This window comes from Haliotis rubra, unplaced genomic scaffold, assembly GCF_003918875.1.
Source record: "Haliotis rubra isolate DU_JTF1 unplaced genomic scaffold, ASM391887v1 Scf545, whole genome shotgun sequence".
NCBI classification, from domain to species: Eukaryota; Metazoa; Mollusca; class Gastropoda; order Lepetellida; family Haliotidae; genus Haliotis; species Haliotis rubra.
Window position 1 is genome coordinate 74,441 of NW_025767241.1, and position 27,783 is coordinate 102,223.

Sequence of the window (27,783 nt, forward strand, 5' to 3'; positions counted from 1 at the left end):
CCCTACCGTCTAGGCCCAGCAGGTCATACGGGAGGCTGCCGCTGCAGCTACCTCCTTCAAGGACTCTAAGGCCTTGTTGGAGCACCCGCGGGCTTCTCGCCCCCGCGCTCCCGTTCCACCTTCCTCCGCCGGGGTGTAGCCTACACCCGAGTCCACTGGCTGGCTTCGGCCGCTCGGCAGGGGTAGGCGGAGGAATCGGTCCGCCAAGGGTAAGGGCAAAGAGCAGTCCCCTTTGACTAGCTCCCAGCCTTTTCTCGGGCGCGGGAGGTCTACCCCGACCTCCCGTTAACCCATCAGGCTGTAGACCCAGCCGTGTGTCACTCCCAGTCAGCTCCGCTACTCGGGACCACTCACGCACTCTTACCCAACGTCCCAGTGGAAGGCTGCCTCTCTCTATTCCTGCCGGAGTGGGAGAAGGCTACAAACAACACTTGGGTGCTGTCCACCATCAGTTTCGGCCATTTACCACTGTGGAAGCGAGGTCCGCCAGACTTCACCGGCATACGCCGCACTCCAGTGCCGTCATGTCAGGCAAGGGCGAACATATTGCACGACGAAGTTTAGGCTTTGCTGGACAAGTTCGCAATCGAGCGCATACCACCGGGCGAGGAACAGGCGGGACAGTACGGGTCGTTCCAGGTGGATCTGTTTGCATCCGGCGGGACGAATCAGACACCCGTGTTCTGCTCTCGAATACTGGACCCGAGGGCGTTGGCTGCCGATGCCTTCCTGCTGGATTGGACGGGCAAAGTGCTCTGGGCGTTCCCGCCATTACCACTCATTCCCCGTGTCCTTTCACAGCTGTCCACCCAGCCAGCTCGGCTGCTTGTGCTACTGGCACCGCTTTGGCCGTCACAGAGCTGGTTTCCGGTAATTCTCAGGTTTCTGGCTCAGCCTCCTGTTCTATTACCTTTACGACCGGACATTCTCACTCAGAACGGAGCGCCCCACCCCAATCCAAGGATTCAGTGGGTGGCTTGGCCTCTGTCAGGTCTAGCCTTGAAGCACGCGGAATTCCTGCAGCAGTTGCAGACACAATTCTGGCTTTGAGGCGGGATTCGACAAACGTTCAGAATGAGGATAGGTGGTCCCGCTATGCGCGCTGGTGTTCAGATAGGGGGATTGCAGATCCCTTTTCTGCGGATTTAGTCCGAGTATTAGAGTTTTTGCAAGCCCGTTTGGAAGGAGACGGTGTTTGGCAGTGGTGAATGCGCGGGTCGGCCATACACGATATTTGCGATTGTTTATATAGATACATCATGAGAAATGATATTCGAAAATAGTGTATGGAAGGAGGACCAGAATGTAAAAAATTGTGTTTGCCTCGCGTTTGAAAAGGCAATGTATTTGGTGGATTTATAATAGTTTAATATTTCCCGCTGCAAATATTGAAAGTTTGGCTTCATATTTTTCAAACTCATCTTATATAGTGTATATTTCACAATAAGAAAGAGCACGTTTAGTGGATTATTATTTTTGCCCTTCCAGCCAAATAATATATTATCGTTTGTAGATAATACAGAAAAAGCACATGGGCGAATCAGTATATTTCATTAAATGTAACCTGTACTTTGTCATTAAAATATTATGAGTGATCTTAAAGTGAAACCATCTTAACTGAACGCTCTATGTGCATCTGTTTGCCATAAATAAATATTAGTCTACTCTTCTTTGTTATAATGTTGCTTCAGAATATCTTCCCATTTATTTTGACCACTGGGATTGACGTGACTTTGTGGCAAGAGAGTATTATAAAACGCTTTACTCCTTTGTTTTTTTCCACATATACAAGAGATATTAAACGGTAATACAGGGTTTTGGAATTCTGAACTAGTTTTTCATATATCAGTTATATGTTTAGACCTTCAGTATGCCAATACAGCACAATTTTTCCTTATCCTGACTCATGCTTTTTGCTTGTCTTCTTCTTCTTGAGAACACAGTGGAACACTTGTATCTCCCAATTGAAGCTCCCTTCAATGTAAAATCACTAATTAGTACTCACCAAGAGTTATCTCTTTCCCAATCATTTGTGCTGGAACGAGGGTGCCACTTCCCGCCACATGCCTCACTCTCCTTCTTCGACCAGTGAGCAGGATGTGAGGGCACCTGTGTCTCCCTACACATTATATCCTTTGTTTATTCTTAGTTATTTACCTCTCATAGACTCCCATAGAGGTGTAGCTAGTATCCTTCAACATAATGCATTGATATTTATTTGTGTTTCTACTGTTTATTCACGGGACTCCGTGTTTGTTAGATAGATTGCGTTGATGAAAATCTGCACTAATTGTAAACTACATTTTTCTGCTGCTGATCCGCATTTAATATGCCCTAGTTGTACTGTTTCACGTTGCAATTATTGTATTAATTTATCCAATTCTGCCTTTGATAAATATTTATTCTGCGTCTTGAGACACGCAGCAGATAGGTCACGTAAACGTATTTTAGCCATGGCTAATACACCAGAACCCTTACCTTGTCAACTGTTGTCAGACGACCCCCTCCCGTCTGGTTTTCCGCTAGAGTTACCCTCGGAGGAGAGGCGTGGAACGCAGTCCGCCACCTCCAAGAATCGACCTGCATCCCCAGACATCCCGTCGTCGCAGCCAAAGACAAGGAGGGCTTCCACGTCGTCACAACGCAGACTCCGCACCCCCAGGGCTACGTCCACGTCGAAGGGGAAATCATCAAAGTCCAGCAGTACTTTCTCAGCCGAGATTGTTCCCGTTGCAGAGTTGGGCCTATTTGATGAAGATCCGATCATCATTCCAGATGTACGGCGGAAGAAACGGCCAGTGTCGGCATCTATAACTTCAGCGCAGATTACCACACAGGCTGAGGCACCTACACTAATGTCAGAGAATCGCCCTGAGGGTCCCGTCACTACCACCGTAGAGAAGGCAGCAACTACGTCAGCGCAGACCATCCCAGACGACCTGATGAACCACATCATGCAGATGATGGAAGATCGCTATGATCTTCGGAGGCCTTCAGAGCCACGGGCGACCCAGCCCACCCCCTTACATTCGTGTAGGGCGACCCAGCCCGTTTGCACGTCTCAGGGTTGGGTGACCCAGCCCGCTAACGCACCTCCACGAAGGGCGACCCAGCCCGTATCTAAGCCTGAGCGAAGGGCGAAGCCCGTCTGCACGAAGGACCCCGATCCTAAGCAATCGCGGAAGGCTTCACGCACCTCCATGAAGGGCGACCCAGCCCGTATCTAGCCTCCGCGAAGGGCGAATCCCATCTGCACGAAGGACCCCGATCCTAAGCAATCGCGGAAGGCTTCACGGAGGATGTCTGTATCACCTACATCGGACCTTGATGAGAGAGGACGTTCGCAAAGCAAGATCCTCTCATCTCATGATTCCGATTCATACTTTCAACCTTCACGAAGGTTAAGTGACTCCAAGTCATCCTCATCTAGAAGATCCTTAAGAGAGTCACCGAGAGCTTCGCTCGCGAAGCTATCAGCGTTCGCCAAGGAAGTCTCCACGAAGGTCACCTTATAGACGCCACTCGTCAGTACGTTCACCACATTATTCTACTCGCCGATCTCCTTATCGATCACCTCATCGATCATCTTGTCGATCTAGACACAGTTCAGCAAGGACTCCACCTCAGTCATTATCGGAGGAGCATCAACACATTATCTGGAAAAAGAAAAAAGAACGCTATATGTCATTACCGAATCCACAAGACAGAGAAGTCGCAGTACTGAACTTTTTAACAGAACGTTATATAAGTTACGCGAAGTACTATTTACAGATGAAGAGCCTAATAAAGGATCTTCAGGCCGACTACCTACATCAAGGGGATCAACGACGTTTCGCAGATCATCACAGGAATCACCATTTCCGTATATATTACCAGGTAGGCAATCTCGGACTACGAAACGATTATCTACATGCAAGGCGCCATACAGTCACACCAAGTTGACCACTACGTAGATCACTACGCAGATCGTCAAGATCATACAACTAGGACATGATATAGCATCATCCTAGAATGGGAATATCTTCTTTGGTACACAGACGGAAGATAGATAATACACTACAAGAAAGATACTTGGTGTCACAATTCATCACTAGCATGGACCATCAGTCGGAATCCAGGATGGGATTCACATAGATTGATATATCTACATTAGTAGATTTATGACATAGAGATCTTCACCTTCGGACAGATCTGCAGACAATTTCAATAACGAAATTGAGCAGCAGCCTTGTTACAGCGAGTAAAACACATAATCGTCAACGATTTCCTGAGAGGAAAACTGTACAAGTTCAGTATTAATTCTACAATTATGACGCTGCATTGATGTATGCAAGCTACAAGCTGACAACGTACAAGTTTTATTGAGCCTATATATAAGGACGACGGCATTATCTTCAAGACTGAAGTTACATTCACAGCAGCCAGGAAAATAACCTACCCAGCATTAATATTACAGGGCGAAGTATTTCGCAGGGAAATATTCGCACGTTTACCATTAACCCTCGACACACGTGGTCACTCGTGTAACTTCGGAAAGTTACGGACAAGACTGACGATTGATTAAATATCAACGACGGCACTCGATTATACACCGGTGACATCACAGCACGGGTACACTACAGAATCAAAATGCCTTGTTCTGATTGGACCGCGAGGGGCAACGCCCTACGCAGAGGTCGGTCATAGTTCACAGTTCAAGACATAGGTTGCAAGTGACAATAACATATCAGTGAACGAGCAATGCCTCCATTACAGTCCAGTTATACTGGACCTTCATGATTGGGCTGCCTTTATGAGGTTAGAGACCTCCCCTGTCAAGTAAAGACGAGGGCACGGCAGTCAGGCGATTTTTACATAAAGTTTCAACGATGGCAGTCACAGAGTCGGCCATTGCTTCATTTCCTTACAGACACGGGGAAGGGTGTCAAGTTCGTAGGATATAGATACAAGTTCTTGTATCTCAAGCACTACTCTCTCCGTGTTCACTACGAAGTGGTGAAATCTGTTGGGGTTTCGCTCTTCAGCACAAGACATGGAATGCAAAGAGAATTATAATTACTCCCACTACTGGTCTTCATGAATGTACAACCGGACGATACGGACAGGTTATAACTCATATCTATCTATGGTGAACTCCGTGCGAGGAGGGTTGCAGATGCACCTAAACAGCGGAGTCATAGTACAAGACGCATCTTTATGGGGACGCCATCGCTCCTAGAGTGGGACCATATCTTGACAAAAATATGTCAGCTGTGATATAGACCATAGCAGACATGATCTGCACTTCCACAGGCTGGAAATGGAAGCAGCAATAAACGCCATACTTCACCGGATCAGCTTTTTATAAATGCTCATCTAACGGTACACACAGTCACCTCCACAGGGACTGTCTACATCCACAGAAGGATCAACAAAAGTTGGCAAACCTTCTGGACCTCTGCTTTCAGTTGATCAGCATAACAGTCAAACTGACTGTCCATAGCAGTAAACACAACATTAAAAGAACCAAGAATGTGTTAGCAGTACACTAATAGACTTATTTGCCACTCGCTTCAACAATCAGCTGACAACATTCGTATCACCAGTTCCAGACCCACTAGCATGGACAATGGACGCACTAAGCATATCGTGGGAAGGACTCAACGCGTACGCGTTTCCACCGCCAGCGTTAATCCCACAGGTGTTAAAGAAAATCAAGCAAACTCGGAGTCTCCAAATGATTTTGGTCACGCCCTACTGGCCAGCCAGAACGTGGTTTCCAATTCTTATTCAAGAAATCGGACAACTAATACTATAACGAATCTACTAATACATCCTCACACCAATCAAGCGTATGGAAAGCCAGAAGCATTCCAACTTACGTAACTCCACTCACAACTTGTACGATGACAAGTGGTACAGTTTTCAAATTATGCTGCAAAGAAAGGATTTACAGCTAGATATGCTACACATCCACAAGTGGCTGACTACTTATGTTACCTACAACAGACTAAGCGTCTAAAAGGCTCAACATTATCAACATATCTTGCAGCTTTAAGCTCCGTCATAACTATGAGAGCGGGTGTCAAGTTAACGAAGACCCCAGAGTTACTCGCCTTACTATGTGCATTCCGATTGGAGGATCAGAAACAGAGGTTTGGCGCTCCAGCATGAGATCTAAATGTAGTGCTCCAACACCTCACAAGTGAGGCATATGAACCACTGGAATCAACATCATTCGAATTTCTGACACAGAAAACTTTGTTCCTGTTATCCCTAGCAACAGCAGCCAGGATGTTAGAGATTCAAGCACTAGATTACGAGAGAACACGCTTTGATGATAATCACTACATCGTGCATATGGGACTACGCTTGGATTTCATCGCTAAGAACCAGTTACCAGGTCAACCAGACGGATTATTCCACGTCCCAGCTCTCTCATCAATTCTCGGACCTCATGATACACTGAACCTATCATTATGCCCAGTCAGAGCACTGTAAATATATCTAAGGCGATCCAAACCAAGACGACAAAAACTCAAACGATTATTCATCCCTCTGTCGACAGCTACACAGACTGAAGTCTAACGTACAACTATCTCGATATGGATCAGGACTGTCATACTACGTGCCTACAAGGCTGCAGGACTCGACCCTCCAAGAGCATCTAATCCACATGAAATTAGAGCGCTAGCTTCAACACTTGCTCTAAACGGCAACTGCTCTTTGAATACCATCATGGAGGGCTGCTTCTGGAGATCCGATATGGTGTTTGCCAACCACTATCTGAGATATATCACCACCGAGGATGTCTCAGGTATTCACCATTTCGGTCCCATGGTCCTCGCACAGCAGTTGACAGTCCCTCGGAGAAGATAAGCCAATCTTACAGATTTTTACTGCTTAATTGATAACAGTAATATGTAGCTAATAACTCCATGAAGTTTATGCTATTATATATATTTTAGCTTAAGTTTAATCACTATCTTAAGCTCAGTACTATGTATATTATATCATAATAATATCATTAGCTAACAACTCTATGCTATTATATATTTTAGCTTAAGTGTATCTTAGTCTTAAGCATAGTATTCATGTTGTAAATACTTTATTTATGTTTATCATAATATCTATATATTGTAGTAACCCATATATGGCAGCTGATAAGTTTAACAGCAGGAATTTATCAATTCAGTGCCTTTATGAAGTTCCCATAGGGTTATTACAGTTATTACAGTTATCAAATCACTAATTATCTAAATCCAAAGTATTCTGTATTCCCACCTCCGTGATCCGTAGGATTCTACAAGCAAAAGCATGAGTCAGGATAAGGAAAAATATGTAATTTTCTGAATAAAATTGATATTTTATACTTATCCTGACTCATGAGGTAGTCTTCCTCCCATCCTCCCCTCAAAAACACTTTGGATTTCCTGAAAATTCAAGTGTTGGGCTCGCTATATAAGGAGAGTGAGGCATGTATGGAGGTGGCTTCCCTCGCTCCCGCCAAAAGACAAGGATAGAGATAACTCTTGGTGAGTACTAATTAGTGATTTTACATTGAAGGGAACTTCAATTGGGAGATACAAGTGTTCCACTGTGTTCGCAAGAAGAAGAAGACAAGCAAAAAGCATGAGTCAGGATAAGTATAAAATATCAATTTTATTCAGAAAATTACATGTTTATACCCTCTAAATGCAAAAAGTTTATCTTGGGTATTCCATATTTTTTTTCTATCTCAGCTTTTTGTTGGAAAATCCCATTATAGTCAAGAATATCTTTAAGAAGATGTATTTCTTTTTTGGCCATATATTCATAATAAACAAATTCGTGTAGGGCGACCCAGCCCGTTTGCACGTCTCAGGGTTGGGTGACCCAGCCCGCTAACGCACCTCCACGAAGGGCGACCCAGCCCGTATCTAAGCCTGAGCGAAGGGCGAAGCCCGTCTGCACGAAGGACCCCGATCCTTAGCAATCGCGGAAGGCTTCACGCACCTCCATGAAGGGCGACCCAGCCCGTATCTAGCCTCCGCGAAGGGCGAATCCCATCTGCACGAAGGACCCCGATCCTAAGCAATCGCGGAAGGCTTCACGGAGGATGTCTGTATCACCTACATCGGACCTTGATGAGAGAGGACGTTCGCAAAGCAAGATCCTCTCATCTCATGATTCCGATTCATACTTTCAACCTTCACGAAGGTTAAGTGACTCCAAGTCATCCTCATCTAGAAGATCCTTAAGAGAGTCACCGAGAGCTTAGCGAAGCTATCAGCGTTCGCCAAGGAAGTCTCCACGAAGGTCACCTTATAGACGCCACTCGTCAGTACGTTCACCACATTATTCTACTCGCCGATCTCCTTATCGATCACCTCATCGATCATCTTGTCGATCTAGACACAGTTCAGCAAGGACTCCACCTCAGTCATTATCGGAGGAGCATCAACACATTATCTGGGAAAAAGAAAAAAAGAACGCTATATGTCATTACCGAATCCACAAGACAGAGAAGTCGCAGTACTGAACTTTTTAACAGAACGTTATATAAGTTACGCGAAGTACTATTTACAGATGAAGAGCCTAATAAAGGATCTTCAGGCCGACTACCTACATCAAGGGGATCAACGACGTTTCGCAGATCATCACAGGAATCACCATTTCCGTATATATTACCAGGTAGGCAATCTCGGACTACGAAACGATTATCTACATGCAAGGCGCCATACAGTCACACCAAGTTGACCACTACGTAGATCACTACGCAGATCGTCAAGATCATACAACTAGGACATGATATAGCATCATCCTAGAATGGGAATATCTTCTTTGGTACACAGACGGAAGATAGATAATACACTACAAGAAAGATACTTGGTGTCACAATTCATCACTAGCATGGACCATCAGTCGGAATCCAGGATGGGATTCACATAGATTGATATATCTACATTAGTAGATTTATGACATAGAGATCTTCACCTTCGGACAGATCTGCAGACAATTTCAATAACGAAATTGAGCAGCAGCCTTGTTACAGCGAGTAAAACACATAATCGTCAATCCATTTCCTGAGAGGAAAACTGTACAAGTTCAGTATTAATTCTACAATTATGACGCTGCATTGATGTATGCAAGCTACAAGCTGACAACGTACAAGTTTTATTGAGCCTATATATAAGGACGACGGCATTATCTTCAAGACTGAAGTTACATTCACAGCAGCCAGGAAAATAACCTACCCAGCATTAATATTACAGGGCTAAGTATTTCGCAGGGAAATATTCGCGACGCTTACCATTAACCCTCGACACCGCGTGGTCACGTGTAACTTCGAAAGTTACGGACAAGACTGACGATTGATTAAATATCAACGACGGCACTCGATTATACACCGGTGACATCACAGCACGGGTACACTACAGAATCAAAATGCCTTGTTCTGATTGGACCGCGAGGGGCAACGCCCTACGCAGAGGTCGGTCATAGTTCACAGTTCAAGACATAGGTTGCAAGTGACAATAACATATCAGTGAACGAGCAATGCCTCCATTACAGTCCAGTTATACTGGACCTTCATGATTGGGCTGCCTTTATGAGGTTAGAGACCTCCCCTGTCAAGTAAAAAGACGAGGCACGGCAGTCAGGCGATTTTTACATAAAGTTTCAACGATGGCAGTCACAGAGTCGGCCATTGCTTCATTTCCTTACAGACACGGGAAGGGTGTCAAGTTCGTAGGATATAGATACAAGTTCTTGTATCTCAAGCACTACTCTCTCCGTGTTCACTACGAAGTGGTGAAATCTGTTGGGGTTTCGCTCTTCAGCACAAGACATGGAATGCAAAGAGAATTATAATTACTCCCACTACTGGTCTTCATGAATGTACAACCGGACGATACGGACAGGTTATAACTCATATCTATCTATGGTGAACTCCGTGCGAGGAGGGTTGCAGATGCACCTAAACAGCGGAGTCATAGTACAAGACGCATCTTTATGGGGACGCATCGCTCCTAGAGTGGGACCATATCTTGACAAAAATATGTCAGCTGTGATATAGACCATAGCAGACACGATCTGCACTTCCACAGGCTGGAAATGGAAGCAGCAATAAACGCCATACTTCACCGGATCAGCTTTTTATAAATGCTCATCTAACGGTACACACAGTCACCTCCACAGGGACTGTCTACATCCACAGAAGGATCAACAAAAGTTGGCAAACCTTCTGGACCTCTGCTTTCAGTTGATCAGCATAACAGTCAAACTGACTGTCCATAGCAGTAAACACAACATTAAAAGAACCAAGAATGTGTTAGCAGTACACTAATAGACTTATTTGCCACTCGCTTCAACAATCAGCTGACAACATTCGTATCACCAGTTCCAGACCCACTAGCATGGACAATGGACGCACTAAGCATATCGTGGGAAGGACTCAACGCGTACGCGTTTCCACCGCCAGCGTTAATCCCACAGGTGTTAAAGAAAATCAAGCAAACTCGGGAGTCTCCAAATGATTTTGGTCACGCCCTACTGGCCAGCCAGAACGTGGTTTCCAATTCTTATTCAAGAAATCGGACAACTAATACTATAACGAATCTACTAATACATCCTCACACCAATCAAGCGTATGGAAAGCCAGAAGCATTCCAACTTACGTAACTCCACTCACAACTTGTACGATGACAAGTGGTACAGTTTTCAAATTATGCTGCAAAGAAAGGATTTACAGCTAGATATGCTACACATCCACAAGTGGCTGACTACTTATGTTACCTACAACAGACTAAGCGTCTAAAAGGCTCAACATTATCAACATATCTTGCAGCTTTAAGCTCCTCATAACTATGAGAGCGGGTGTCAAGTTAACGAAGACCCCAGAGTTACTCGCCTTACTATGTGCATTCCGATTGGAGGATCAGAAACAGAGGTTTGGCGCGCTCCAGCATGAGATCTAAATGTAGTGCTCCAACACCTCACAAGTGAGGCATATGAACCACTGGAATCAACATCATTCGAATTTCTGACACAGAAAACTTTGTTCCTGTTATCCCTAGCAACAGCAGCCAGGATGTTAGAGATTCAAGCACTAGATTACGAGAGAACACGCTTTGATGATAATCACTACATCGTGCATATGGGACTACGCTTGGATTTCATCGCTAAGAACCAGTTACCAGGTCAACCAGACGGATTATTCCACGTCCCAGCTCTCTCATCAATTCTCGGACCTCATGATACACTGAACCTATCATTATGCCCAGTCAGAGCACTGTAAATATATCTAAGGCGATCCAAACCAAGACGACAAAAACTCAAACGATTATTCATCCCTCTGTCGACAGCTACACAGACTGAAGTCTAACGTACAACTATCTCGATATGGATCAGGACTGTCATACTACGTGCCTACAAGGCTGCAGGACTCGACCCTCCAAGAGCATCTAATCCACATGAAATTAGAGCGCTAGCTTCAACACTTGCTCTAAACGGCAACTGCTCTTTGAATACCATCATGGAGGGCTGCTTCTGGAGATCCGATATGGTGTTTGCCAACCACTATCTGAGATATATCACCACCGAGGATGTCTCAGGTATTCACCATTTCGGTCCCATGGTCCTCGCACAGCAGTTGACAGTCCCTCGGAGAAGATAAGCCAATCTTACAGATTTTTACTGCTTAATTGATAACAGTACTATGTAGCTAATAACTCCATGAAGTTTATGCTATTATATATATTTTAGCTTAAGTTTAATCACTATCTTAAGCTCAGTACTATGTATATTATATCATAATAATATCATTAGCTAACAACTCTATGCTATTATATATTTTAGCTTAAGTGTATCTTAGTCTTAAGCATAGTATTCATGTTGTAAATACTTTATTTATGTTTATCATAATATCTATATATTGTAGTAACCCATATATGGCAGCTGATAAGTTTAACAGCAGGAATTTATCAATTCAGTGCCTTTATGAAGTTCCCATAGGGGTTATTACAGTTATTACAGTTATCAAATCACTAATTATCTAAATCCAAAGTATTCTGTATTCCCACCTCCGTATCCGTAGGATTCTACAAGCAAAAAGCATGAGTCAGGATAAGGAAAAATATGTAATTTTCTGAATAAAATTGATATTTTATACTTATCCTGACTCATGAGGTAAGCCCTCCCATCCTCCCCTCAAAACACTTTGGATTTCCCTGAAAATTCAAGTGTTGGGCTCGCTATATAAGGAGAGAGTGAGGCATGTGGCGGGAGGTGGCGCCCTCGTTCCCGCCAAAAGACAAGGATAGAGATAACTCTTGGTGAGTACTAATTAGTGATTTTACATTGAAGGGAACTTCAATTGGGAGATACAAGTGTTCCACTGTGTTCGCAAGAAGAAGAAGACAAGCAAAAAGCATGAGTCAGGATAAGTATAAAATATCAATTTTATTCAGAAAATTACATGTTTATACCCTCTAAATGCAAAAAGTTTATCTTGGGTATTCCATATTTTTTTTCTATCTCAGCTTTTTGTTGGAAAATCCCATTATAGTCAAGAATATCTTTAAGAAGATGTATTTCTTTTTTGGCCATATATTCATAATAAACAAATTTTCCCTCTATCTGTATATTGTTGTTGAACCATAGAGACTGACGGAGAATTTCTGAAATTTCTTTTACCTCTGAATAACAGTTTCTTAGGTAGTAACACCATGCCAATAACGCATCTTTCCAAAAAGGATTTGTAATATTTGGCATAATATACTGGCATACATAATCTGTATCAGCATAACATAGCTTAATCCTATCAAGTATACATACCTTGGCAATAGAGATACATTTTGAATTTTCGGTAATGAGCCTCTTTATCCACATTAGTTTCTGCGCATGTTTAGTATTTTTTATATCTGGTACGCTAATGCCTCCATTCTTGGGTTTTTGAAACATGGTTTCTCGTTTTACCTTATCCTTTTTTCCTTGCCACACAAACATGAAGCATTTATTCTGAAAGTTTTGTATTATATCGTCCGGTGGGCTTGGAATTGAAGAAAAGAGATGATTTAGTTTGGGTAATAGCAAAGATTTTAAAATAGTGTTTCTACCCATTGGTGTCATATATCTCAAGGACCAGAGGTTCATTTCTTTGTAGATTTTTTCAAGTTTGTCTTTATAGTTGTGGTCTATCATAGCGTCTAACTCGACATCAAAGTCTATTCCTAATAGCCTAAAGTTTGACTGCGTCCAGTCTAGATTCCATTCTTTGCACATCTTATACCTAGATCTTTTTTTGCATCCTATCCATATCAGCCTAGTTTTGTCTGTATTTACTTTTAGCCCTGAAAATCTTGCAAAGAAAGTCAATGTGTTCAAAACTGCGTAGAGACTTGATTCTGATCCATCCAAGGTTACTGTAGTGTCATCAGCAAACTGGGCAAGTAAGTTTTGAATATTTCCTATTCTTATTCCCTTAATTTTTTTATTTTTCCTGATTAGTAAAGCTAGCACTTCGGAGCATAGAATAAAGATATACGGTGATATTGGGTCTCCCTGGAGACATCCCCTGGTTATCTTGAAAAAATCGCTTGCAAATCCGTTTACTAATACGCTAGATTCAATATCATTTGAGAAAATATTTATCCATTTCTGTATGCTTGGCCCAAAGTTAAAAAACTTTAGAACATTCTGCATGAAATTTCTGTCAACTGAGTCAAAAGCCTTTTCGAAATCGATAAGCAGTAGTAATCCTGGAATTTGGTATGATTCTGTATAATCCATAATGTCATATATTTGTCTTGTGACTTTCCCTATATACCTTCCAGGAACAAAACCTTTCTGGTCTTCATTGATAATATTCGGAAGTATTATTTTTATCCTATTTGCAATTACGGCCGATGCTAATTTGTACGAGGTATTAAGTAATGATATAGGTCTACAATTCTTTAGGAATTTTTTGCTTTTGTTACCCTTTGGCAAGCATGTAATAAGTACTTGTTTTTGTGATACAGACAGCGAAGCATTTTCATATGCATAATTCAACGAATTTATGAGGTATATATTTAGATCATTCCAGAAAAATTTAAGAAATTCACTTGAAAATCCATCTGGGCCTGGGCTTTTTTCATTTTTCATTTTCTTTAAAGCAGATAGTGTTTCATGGTGAGTTAGTTTCCCTTCCAGGGAAGATGCTACATTTTCAGACAGTTTTGGTATTTCATCACCTGTAAATAAATCCTCTAGATTTATCTGTGTACACTCCTCACTTGAATACAATTTTTTATAAAATAATTTAGTCTCCCTAAGTATTTCTGTTTGGTCTCTTATCACTGAACCGTCATTTTTTTCCCATTCCCTTATTGATTTATTAAGGAAATTTCTTTTTTCAAGTTGTAAGAAATATTTAGTTGGTTTCTCCCCTTGATCGATCCATTTTGCTTTGGATCTTGTATATAACCCTTTCGTCTTTTGGCTTGTGATATCATCTAGATCGTGGTTTAGTTCGTTTATTTATTTCATTATCTCTGTCTTTTTATCCTCTGACATTGTATCTAGTTTAATTTCTAATTCCTTTAATTTATTTTCTAGAACTTTCTCTCTATTCAATGTTCTTTTTTTGGTAGATGAAAAGTATATGGTCATACCTCTTATTTCGAGCAATAACATTTCCCATAATAATTGGTCGTTTATGGTATATTTCTTTTCATTTCCTTTTTCCTTTTTTCCTCGTATTGCTGTAGAGTATTTTTAATGGTGTTTTTTACATGTTCCACATATTTTTCATCGTAAAGTAATGAGTTATTAAACTTTCAAAAAACTTTTCCTCGTGGTGTGTCTCCCAGAGAAAGAGTTAGTGAAATTATTGAATGATCTGATTTGATACTTGGGGATATATCTGTTTGTATGATAGATTGCATAAGGTTATGTGAGAGTGGTTTTGGTTGTCGCCAGGTGAAGCGTGTTCGTATGGATTTGATTCTCTCCATGGATCTTTCAGATCCAATAAATTTATTATGTTAAGTAATTCCTTTCTAGCTTTGGGATTATTTACATGCTTGTAATTATATGTATCAAGGTTGCTATCTAATGCTATATTCCAGTCTCCGCATATTATATATCTATTACTCTCTTCAGACTCTAGCATGTCTTTGATATTTTGAATAAAAAAGACAATCTTGGTTTGGCCCATATATATTAATTATTGTATAATCATTATTGTTTATCTTTACTCTCAGCAAGATGTAGTTTCCATTTGCTTTATCAATTTGTTGGTGTATTACTTTGAATTCAAAATTATTATCAAAAAGAATAGCGGTTCCTCTTGCATTACTTTTGTAATGACTAAAATAACATTCATCGTATCCCCTCTGTTGTTTAATTAATTGTTCTTGCTCATTAGTAAAGTGAACATCCTGGAGACAAAATATATTTGCCCCTTTTTGCTTCAAAAATCGAAATATCTGTTTTCTTTTAAATGCACTGTTAAGGCCTCTGCAGTTTAGGGACACTACTTTCAATTTTTCTTTGTTTACATCGTGATTATATCGTCCTACATGTAAATAATGATATTTTTTTTTTTTTTTTTTTTTTTAAGGTTTTGTGGGGTAACTTTATGGCAGTTCTTTTGTGACAACAATACATTTGGGAATATTTTTGGTACAACAATAGAGAAAAATAAAAAAATAAAAAGCGTGTTTGCACGTACATTTTTTACTTCCATATGAGGTGGCACGAATATTCACAGAACGCGAGATGTTTTCCGTCTGTGGTAGATTAATTAACAAGGGTGTTTAATGTCTAATATTCTATACGTGTAGTAAATGGCAGCCACCTGTTTGAAACTATTTAGTGTGAATGGGAGGTTTGTAACATTTAGGATATACAAGGTTTGCTTTTCTCTTATTTTGTTTATACTTAGTAATACAAAAAGGTACTGACCCTTGTTGGCACAAATACCTGATATTCTATCCAATATTAAATGTCATTGTGACACAATTCGCACCTTCACACTTTACTAAAAAATGCGATACATGAAACATGAAAGCAAATATAGGGTTGCAAAGGAGCATTCTTTTGCCGTAATTTTGCAATAACCAATGTTATAAAAAGTAAAAAGGTACTCTCCACTTCTTTGAATATACATGTATATATGCAAATCTTGGTGCATATCACTGAAAAATCATAATACATGTACCCTTCTCTTCCCCCTTTCAGCCTACCTGGCCTCTTGTGAACCATACAAAAAGTATAAGAATACAGGGTATCCAGAAACATCATTCAAAAATGCCAGGGAGTAGTATATAGAATGGGGATTCTGTGACAGGCCGACTAACAGAGTCATTATATGCCAATTCCACTTCCAGACCCAAGTATAAATTAACGATTTCAAGCAGAGACACCTTTCGATGCACATCCCAGACCCCTATAGGAGCCTTAAAATCTTTAGGGTACCATGAGTTTCGGCAACCCCATGCGGGAACGAGGACGAATCAACTGACAGCGATGACTCGGATAGCCTGCAATACGTCCCCATAGACTACAAACCGCAGATGGTGCCGTATGCTAAGCAGCCACCAGTTCCCCGACCATAGAATGGGGATTCTGTGACAGGCCAACTAAGAGGGTCATTATATGCCAATTCCGCTTCCAGCCCCCAGTATAAATTGAAGATTTCGAGCGGAGACACCATTCGTTGTACAGCCCAGACCCCCCACATGCACCTCTACAATTTCGAGCAGAGACACCATTCGATATACATCCCAGACCCCCGGCATGCACCTCTACGATTTCGAGCAGAGACATCGTTTGATGTACATCCCAGACCCCCGACATGTACGTCTGTTTCTAGCATCTACCGCACCTTCTGGATATCCAGACGGGTCTCTCCTTGTTCCTCCAGCATCGACCAACAAATTCGTGGTTTGCTCCACACGAGCCTACATCACCGCAGTTTTCTCCACACGAGCCTCCCCAAGCGGTCGTAGAAGTCCTGGACGGTGGGCACAGTCATTGACCCTCCCAGGATGATTACAACCATGCGCAGAACGTGTGGGAGAAACTGGGATGTAAGAATCTGGGTGGCTACCACGACGTGTACTTGAGAACGGATGTGCTCCTGCTAGCCGATGTGTTCGAGACGTTCAGGAGGACGTGTTTGAAACAGTATCAACTCGACCCTGCATGGTACTACACCAGCCCAGGTCTATCGTGGGATGCACTGCTGAAGAAAACCGGAGTTAAGCTGGAATTGCTCACGGATTACGACATGCACCTGTTCATCGAGAAAGGATTGCAAGGTGGGATTTCCATGGCTGCCAAACGCTACGCGAAAGCCAACAATAAGTACATGGAAGGCTACGACTCTAGCAAGCCCACCAATCATCTCCTTTATCTCGACGCCAACAACCTGTACAGTTGGGCTATGAGTCAGTCTCTGCCTACTGGTGGGTTTGAGTGGTTGGATGATGAGATCGATATCACGAGCATCGCGTCGGATTCAGGAAAGGGTTACATTCTCGAAGTGGATCTGGAGTGTCCCGAGGTATTACACGCTACCCACAACAGCTACCCGCTGGCCCCCGAACAGTTGATGGTCTGCCGAGACTGGATGTCCGACTATCAGCGGGACTTGTTGGGTGAGAACACCCTGGCTCGGGTGGAAAAACTCGTCCCGAACTTGATGAACAAGACCAAGTACGTCATGCACTATCGCAACCTGCAGCTGTACCTATCGTTGGGTATGAAACTGACCAAAATTCATAGGGTGCTGAAGTTTGACCAAAGTCCTTGGATGGAGCCCTACATCAGAATGAATACGGACCTGCGAAAGCTGGCCACCAGTGACTTCGAGAAGAACTTGTATAAGCTCATGAACAACTCAGTGTTTGATAAGACGATGGAGAACCTGAGAAAACAGGTGACGGTCAAACTCGTGCGATCACACCAGGAGGAAAAACTCAGGAAACTGATCGCTATCCCGGCGTTCAACTGAAGCAAGCTATTCGATAATGACTTGGCGGCGCTGCACATGAACAAAAGTCACATCAAGCTCAACCGACCCGTCTACGTGGGGATGAGCATTCTCGACCTGTCCAAACATCTCATGTATGATTTCTACTACAACCGTCTCAAGAAGCAATACGGTCCGTGTTGCTGTACACGGACACAGATTCCTTGTTGCTGGATATACGGACCGAGGATGTGTACGAGGGCATGATAAAACACATACACCTGTACAACACCAGCGATTACCCCAAGGGCCATGCCCTGCACAGCACGACCAACAAATAGGTCCTCGGCAAGATGAAGGACGAATGCACGGGCACACCCATCGCCGAATACATCGGCTTGAGGCCTAAGATGTACTCCATCTTGGAAGCTGACAAGGGTGAGATCCGAAAGGCAAAGGGAGTCAAGAAATATGTGGTGAAACAACACATCAAGCACGTCCTCTTCAAACAAGCTCTGTTCAAGAATAAGACGTTCAAACACCGAATGAATGCGTTGAGAAGCGACAAGCACAGCATCTACGGCATCACCCTCAACAAGACGTCGCTGTCGCCCATGGACACCAAACGGTGGATCACTGCTGACGGCGTCACGACTTACGCGTATGGGCCCACGCTCATAAACCACTGAGGCCCACCACTGAGTGGCGAAATTGGCATATAATGGCGCTCTTAGTTGGCTTGGGGGGGGGGGGTTCAAAGGTGCATCGAATGATGTCTCCCGAAATCGTTGAGGTGCATGAGCTGTGCATCGAATGTCTCTGCTCGAAATCGTTGATTTATACTGGGGGCTGGAAGCGGAATTGGCATATAGAGGCGCTCATAGTTGGCGTGTCACAGAATCCCCATTCTATGGTCGGGGAACTGGTGGCTGCTTAGCATATGGCACCGTCTGCGGTTTGTAGTCTACGGGGATGTATTGCAGGCTATTGGAGTCATCGCTGTCAGTTGATTCGTCCTCGTTCCTGCATGGGGTTGCCGAAACTCATGGTACCCTACAGATTTTAAGGCTCCTATAGGGGTCTGGGATGTGCATCGAAAGGTGTCTCTGCTTGAAATCGTTAATTTATACTTGGGTCTGGAAGTGGAATTGGCATATAATGACTCTGTTAGTCGGCCTGTCACAGAATCCCCATTCTATATACTACTCAGGGTGCACGAGTATCTTTCGCTCAAAGGCATTTGTACATAGTATTTAGTAGACAAAGGGTGCATTAATTAGTCTTATTTGTCAGCACACAACTTGAGGTGTTCTAATACACAATGTTTACAATCAAAAATACATTTGCATTGATTTCCTGGCGTTTTACAAGAATTATGAACAAGTGCCAGGTTTCTAGAGAATGTTTTACATTATTTTTGCCTGAAGGTGATAGCACAGTGAGCAGGGTTTCTAGAAAAACATTTTACACTATTTTAGCTAGATCTGATAGTACATTGAGCGCAGGGATTCTGTCACTCGATAACATTCCATGAAATGTATAATGCATAGTGTTGTGATGACACAATTCGCACCTTCACACATAACTAAACAATGTGATACATGAAACATGAAAGCAAATATAGGATTACAAAGGAGCATTCTTTTGCCATATTTTGGCAATAACCAGTGTTATAAAGAGTAGAAAGGTACTCTCCACTTCTTTAAATATACATGTGTATATGCAAATCTTGGTGCATATCACTGAAAAATCATAATACCCTTCTCTTCCCCCTTTCAGCCTACCTGGCCTCTTGTGAACTATACAAAAAATATGAGAATACAGAGTATCCAAAAAATATACTTAATTCTTCAAAACCATCATTATAATGTTGAGAGGTATGTTTACATCTACATTTGGTTTACCCTGCAGTTCATATTATATATATATATAAATATACATGATTTCTAGGAAACGTTTTACATTGTTTTGGTCAGATCTAATAATACCAAGAACCCGGAAATGCCATCGTTCAGTAGCCAAGTACATGGAGTATATAATGCATAATGTTGAAAAACAAGTTGACATCTTCATTCGATTATCTGACAATTCATAAGAAATATGGTAAGGTTGGAAGGTTTCTGAAACACATTTTACATAGTTTTGGCCATATCTGAAAGTACAGTGAGCAGAGGGATATTGTCACTCAATAACATATTGCAGTTTTGGCCAAGTCTGATAAATACAGTGAGCATCACATGTCAGACAGGTATTTAGATATTCTACCTTGTTGCATTCAATATGCTGGGATAATACTGAGAACACATGGATACTGTCACCCCCTTGCAAATGCATAAGCCTGAAATATTGTGTAGTATGAAGTGACCGACATAATGGCATCTACATTAAAGAGCCATGGAGATAAAAAATAGAATTTCTGAATGCATTTGCCATTGTTTTCTCCTGGTTAGGATAATACATCGAGTACAGGGATTCTGACACTCGTCGCATCGGTTCAATTTAATTTTACAGCCTATTACCGACTACTCGGTTTGGTATGAAATCATGGTGATATATAATATTCCCATGAAGTGTAATATTTCCATATTATGCCTTGTTTTCAAAAACAATTTTGTCATGTTATGATAGTATTGAAATAATAATATTCACACATTAGTACTACTACACATACCCGGTATCTTGTTTTCTACATTTTGACTATTTCAATATAGAGGATACAGATATAAGATTTTATGCACATGCTTTTACCTTGTTTTCACAATCTTTTCCATGAACATAATGAAAAGCACTATTCCCGGTCCTTTGAGAATTCTTTCGATTGAAGAAACCCTGAAGATTTTTATGATTTTTTTATGTATGTGTACAGGCGTATGTATCAGTCTGTTCGGCACAGTTTAGAGTCCAAAAAGATACTGTGGCATTCTCATTCTATGTAAGTGATTCCTCCAAGCCGATGCCCTTCCACTGACAGTTTTTTGTTTGGTCTGTAGCACAGTTTCAAATCCACACCTTTTTCCGAGATTTTTGTCTGTACGTTGTGGTCTCTACGGAGTTCGAAGGCACGTGTTGCAAGCTTCCCTCTGAGTTTCTTTAGTTTCACTGGCAGGTCGGTACGAATGGAAATACACTTCTATGAAAGCATTTGTCTGTTGTTACCAGCACTGAACACCTTCTGTCGGTCGGTCATGCGAATGAATTTGACTATTATTGGTAGGGGCATCTGCGCCGAACGACCTGTCGTTGAAAATCTTGGGAGCCGATGTAGATTTACATCTTTTCCGCATCCTCTACATTCATATTTGCAAAAAAAAATCTCACTTCTGACTCCGGGTCCTGATTATCCGGGATGCCATATACAAGAAGGTTTTGTTTCCGTGAATACATCTCATGTTGTAGGTCTTTTGTTTTCCATTTCGGTTCTTAGCTCGCACATGTCTGCTTTCAGTGCCTCTATCTCACATCTGTTCTCGTCGATTGATTTTGTATTAAAGTTTATTGAGTTCACAATGTCCTCAACTTTGGAATTTGTATTCTCCGCTTGTGATTGAAGGATGTCCATTCTCTCAGCTAGCCTGTCTGAGAGTTTGTTTAATTCGGTTGTGATAAAAAGTTTCGTCTCACACATGTCGTCCATATTGCTTTCGTCTCCCACGTTTTCCTCAGGTGTTGCGCTCGTTGTTTTCTGGGTTTTTTGCACTGTCGGATCGAAATCTATCCAAATTTAAGTTGCTGGATGTCGTTGACTGATCCATGTTCTTTATTTGGCTTCTTGTGGCTGCCATTTTCATGGATTACTTGTGATTAAGACGGATTGGGACGGAGCCACCTCTGTGTACGTCTTACCCCGCACAAAGCATTACCGGAAGTCGCCATACACGATATTGAACTGAGCAATTTCGCATTTTTATTCTTGTGACTTGACATTCTCTATACCCATGTTTTGGAACGGCGGTGTAGCCTAATGGAACTGATTATGGCACTCTCAGTGTATCGAGTACATCACACAGATCTCAGCAATGACATAATAACAATGTAACCATCTTACCATCTCTTGTTCTTTTATAGTGCCCTGAGGAAAGAATGTGAAGTTTCCTTTTTGACTCAGTATATAATGATCTTGCAACTGGCCAATACGACATCGTCCTCTGTTGGCTACCCAGCCACGTTGGCATTTCTGGGAATACAATGGCCGATTTTGCTGCCAAGGCAGCACTCAACAAATCTGTGACACCACTTCTGATCCCATACTCTGATTACAAAGCTAGCATTAGAACCTACATCCGTGGTCTGATGCAAATGAAGTGGGATGCCCAAGTAGATATCAATAAATTACATGCAATAAAACCAACTATCGGTTACACCTACTTCGGTTGTCAGTCCAGATTTGAAGAGGTCATCATACGACAATGTAGTATTGGCCACACTAGATATACTCATGAGTACCTATTAAAAGGTGAGGATCCTCCGTTTTGTATCCATTGTGATGAAAGAATCACGGTCAAGCATGTCCTGCTTGACTGTGTTGAATATTCCATCACAAGGGATAAGTATTTCAATGTCAAAACACTGAAGGATCTTTTTTATAATGTAAGTTATGATTAAATAGTTGAAGTTTTTAAAAATTAGACGTATTGACTGATCTGTAAATAGCTAAATATTTTATTATTGGTAGTTTAGATTAGAAACTGAGATTGTTAGTGGCTGTACCCTCAAAGGGGGTTGAAGTAGCGTAAAAATATTGTCCTCCTGAGAGGGTACGTAAGCCCCAAAACTTTCAAAGTAAAATATAAATTATCACATTTTAAACGTAGTATTTTTGTTATTTTAACTGTTGGCTAAATTTTCCTACAATCGCCAGCGGCTGAAGGGATGGTGTAAATCCAGCTAGGATCCATGCAGGTAGCAAAAGTAATGTAAGTCCCCATGGTTCCTAGTATGGTGATCTACCTTCAGTTGTTGGCGATCTATAGCCCATTTTTACATTGTATTGTCCAAAAATAGTTTTAAAGATATCTGCTAGCTAGTTTTAACTCAATCTGTGATAACCTAGTGGTTTTACTGTCCTTTGCTGACAGGGTTTTATATATTATATGGATGTATTATAAATTTAGAACTAGTTTTAGTCACGATATGGCTGAAATATTGCTGATGTGACTTTAAATCTTAACTCACTCACTCATTGTGATTGACTTTTCACTTGTTATGATCCCTCCATTAAAGTTTATATGTACCTTTGACATTGTTATCATACTTATCAACTGGGATAATATTTTGACAATGCACAGTTTCTTTATGTGGCTAGTATATTAAGAAATATGCCATCCTCTTTCTCCACTCTCATCGCCATGATCACACCTGATTTAAGCATTGATTCCAGGTGATGACATGCTACAAGAGGTTCAAGCATACAGTGTTCATTCCGTAAGCTGGAATGCCATGAATCTGTTTTTAGTTACTGCACATTTTGTTTCATTATTTCCTGAAATCTTTTTCTGATCGACCTGTTTAGCTTTAATCAAATTGTTAACGATCAGTGTCTTTTGTTTTTTTCTCTTCCAAATGGTCTTACCAAGCGTTGTTTGTAGGAGTTATCTTCTAAGCTCCCCTAGACAGAAAATCAAGCTTCCATAGTCATCCTTCCATTCCAAGATATTGAAGGATTTGAATGAAGACCTAAACACTCTCAAGTATTTGGACTGTCTGGGGCATTCGTCACTGCAGGGCAAAGATTGGTATGTGTCAGACAACAGCCTTACTCTCAAAACCAAGGGCTTCAAGGATTTGTGGTCAAGTTTCCAAAGTACGTTACTATCAGGCAGTCAGAAACGAATTACAGTCAGTGCGTGTGGACAACAACATCGACGGCCCAACAATTGCTAATCTCAGCTATTAGGAAGATGCTCCCTCCCACGACTGAGGCGACCTATCATCTGTAAAATTGGAGAATGCCACCGATACATGTTTCATGACTATAGATAGTATGACAAAAGTAGTTCGATTCTCAAGGCTTACTAGCCAACCTGGTAGAGCAGTTTATCTTATTGAGACAGGGTCCCCACCTACACCAACTTTATTCATCTGTATCCTATTATATGCAGAATATGCTGTATTCACAACCTCTAGATGATCAATTTTTGAAGATCAAGTGCTAAGAAGCATTGAAGGTCTTGAGGTTTGAGGAGGATAGGAAGTGCCACAGAGCTTTCACTTCAACTTCATCGTCCTCCATAAGACTCCAGCAAAGTACGCGCTATAGTCAGGGGCCTCAAAGGCTTTCCCAGCCAGGAAGATGGCAAGTCTAAACCTTTACCCAGTTGACTCTTCACAAATCTCATAGAAAGCAGCAATAAGAACTCTCCAATTCAAAGTTTCCAGTGGCGAAGACAATAGACAAGCTCTTGGACAAGAAAGCTGTCGGCTAGTCGAACCTTTTGGACCCCAGAATTTGGTACCCAAAAAGGATTCAATATACCCCAGAATGATTAAGATCCTTAACCGGGAATATCTGAGACAAACAAGAATGTTTCAGATGGCGTCCATAGATATCCTCAGGCAGATGAAGATTCTACCTGCACATGCCTATCATACTCTCACAAACGTCTACAAATTGATGTCAATGGAAGAATTTTCCAGTTCAGAGTCGTGCTGTTCGGGATATCAGTAGCTCTGTTGGTATTCACGATTATAACCGCTAGTGTTCTAGGATATGTACATCTACAAGTCATTAGAATTCATTTTTATCTGGACGATTTTCTTTCTCCAAATGCCAACTTAGACACCTCTTTAGACAACTCCCCATATCTGCGAGAAATTTGTGTTTCTGGTTCATCAGGACACATCAGATATTCAGCCCCAGTAAATACACAAATACATATTTGGCCATATTCAACACTCATCAAGGTCTCGTTTATCCCCAATTGGAATGTCTCACAGCGAATGGTTGACATTTCAACTGTATGAACTGACTTCACAACCTCACAATAAGTGCAAGACAGATTCCCTGTTGGAATGTAGGCGGTCAGATTGTCCAGTAGAAATCGACATAAAATAAAGCTGAACCAGACATTTTAGTATAACAAGCAAATTTGTGTCTCAATATTATTTATTGGTGGTGAGAAAAAAAACGCAATCAATTTTGAAAAAGTTATGACCGCTTGAAAATGAACCTCAATGATGTGCTGACATTTCTCAAATATAACATCAAGTGTATAACTTAGATTATCTGAGTTATTTCCTTTCTTAGAAACAGAAGTTTGGAAGAGGTGAAATATGACATACAAGGTAAATAACTAATCATCCCTTGTAGTTGCCACAGACAACGCCGCTGTAGTTGCTTATATCAACAGACTCTGAGGGACCTTTTCGCAAGTCGTTGAAACGTTGAGCATGCTTGTGGCACGGGTAAACATGAGACTTTGACAAATGGATCAACTGAACATTGAGCTAAAAGAAAACACTATGATGTAAATCCCGAATATGTGAGTGCTCACTTTCATTGCTACAGAAACCCCCAAGGTGATATGATAGGCATGGTTCGTAAAAGTTGAAAATTAATCAAATGACTGTTTTTGTGGATTGTGAAAAAATATGTTTTAGTTTGTTTGTTTTGGAGGAAAAATTAAGAGGTAGTATTGTGGGGGAGTTTTCACTTTTACCATTCAATATAAGTGGATATTTTTATTGTAAACTGTAATGTCTGAGTGGAAATAGAATTTATTATTTTTCATTCACCGGGTTGTCCATGTTAGCAGAATTTCATTTGAGTTTATGAGTATACCCAAATTGTCAGATGCTTTCAACCCAGCTTCAGCAAATGTGTGTTTGCATTGGAAATTTCAAGACGTGTGTTTGCCCGACATCCCCTTAACATGCATCAGCCTCTTGTCAGGTTTACTGTACACCTTGTTCTTCAAGGGGGAGCAGCACCAAGGTCTCTCTGGGTCAACTTACTGTCTTTTGATTTCTCGATCCCCTCTACTAGTTCCACAAATCAGAAGAGATTGAGGTGTTGATGAAAGTGGTGTACAGGGTCAATGAAATCATCTTGGCTCTTGTTTCTACTGGATCTAATGGTATATGAATGATTCCAGTATGTCAGTCAATCCTTGTCATCAGTAAATGCTGTCACCCTGTAGTCATGGACGTTTGGTGGACAGTGTGATCTCAGGTGTTGCACCCATCACCTCTAAGGAGGCTTTGTGAACAGGAAGAGTGTTACGGGGAGTCAAACTGCTTTGTATACAGCACTGCACCTCCGGATCTTCCTTGTAATGCACAACTGGGCCAATGTTATTGGTCTTTTTCTTGTACCTTGGTTTTCAGCATTGTTAGTAGTTACTTTTTCCATTGCCCATTCAAAATACTAACGAATTTAGTGGTTGGATGGCAGTCATCTGAGACCCCTTTGAAGAGGTCCCCCAAACTCTTTATATCTTCTCAATCAAGTGTGAGGTCTGCGCCCTGGTTCGATTCTTGAAGCAAGTGAACTCCAGAAGGAAGAGTTCTCCTCAGCATCTCATTGAGCAGAACATTTCTCAGCCATGTGTTGTCATTGAAAAGAAAGATTTGTTCATAGAAAACAGGAACATATCTAACACAACTATTAAACATTATTGATATACCCGATCCTCATATAGTTTCCAATAGATGGAATCAGAATATGCTGATACACTATCTTATGTTGTAACACGTTACTTGTTAGCAGTAATAGGATAAACAACCACACTATTTTGTTGGAGTCCACTGTACATTTCTGATAATGACCTAATCATGAGACAGTTATAACACCAGTTTTCGAAGGAACAAAGATACAAGCTGGAATTACCTGACATAAAGGAATTGTTGACTTTTTCAACATGTTAGTCATGTCCCTTGTCATTTGAATTTTGAGCTGTGTCTTATTTCAGATGGACCAGGAACCAGTGTCAGTATAACTCCCCTCCTTCCTCACATTAGTAGAAGGAACATGACAAGTAGGGTATATTCCTAGCTGTAAGTGTATAATTTCAGATGGACCAGGAACCAGTGTCAGTATAACTCCCCTCCTTCCACACATTAGTAGAGGGAACATGACAAGTAGGTACATATTCCTAGCTGTAAGTGTATAATTTCAGATGGACCAGGAACCAGTGTCAGTATAACTCCCCTCCTTCCACACATTAGTAGAAGGAACATGACAAGTAGGGTATATTCCTAGCTGTAAGTGTCTAATTTCAGATGGACCAGGAACCAGTGTCAGTATAATTCTCCCCTTCAACACATTAGTAGAAGGAACATGGCAAGTGGGGTATATTCCTAGCTGTAAGTATCTAATTTCAGATGGACCAGGAACCAGTGTCAGTATAAATCCATCCTCCCCCCACACAGCAGTGGAAGGAACAGGGCCTGTATCCATAAGTTGTACTGCCGACTGTAATCCTTCTTGCGGACTCCAACTGAGGAAGGGGACTACCGATGTAGGTCAAGGTCAAGTCACATTAGACAAGGTCAACCGAGCCCAAGCTGGAGACTATACGTGTGAAGCTGAGAATGTGATAGGACATGCCAGTATACAGTTTACCCTTGTTGTTCACTGTAAGTATGACAGAGTCACATATACAAATTGACACCTAATCTGGACCTCAAACCATGAGCATTGATATGGTTGTGCACAAATGGCAGCCAGAGTTGATTCAGAGGAGTGCAACAGGCCAGAGTGAGATCTTCCACTAAAGTGGTCTTCCTTGGATGCCCTAAGCTTGGTCGATCCTCGATATAGCCTGAGTCTTGTTGGGCCTTGTTTCCGGAGCACAACTCGGAAACTGTTCAATATCCTTCAACAAAAAGTGGTAGATATATCAGACAGAATCTAAATGGGTGATTTTGCT

The 27,783-nt window shown here is 41.6% G+C and overlaps 1 protein-coding gene across 2 annotated transcripts in view; it reads left to right on the forward strand.

Annotated features, from left to right (window-relative positions):
* The window catches only part of LOC124253578 (hemicentin-1-like), a 151,136-nt gene that overhangs the window by 50,352 nt on the left and 73,001 nt on the right, over positions 1 to 27,783 (forward strand). For both annotated transcript variants that reach the window (XM_046687378.1, XM_046687379.1), the window contains exon 5: positions 27,236 to 27,490. In XM_046687378.1, coding sequence (XP_046543334.1) covers positions 27,236 to 27,490 — 255 coding nt within the window. The remainder of the gene's footprint in view (positions 1 to 27,235; positions 27,491 to 27,783) is intronic.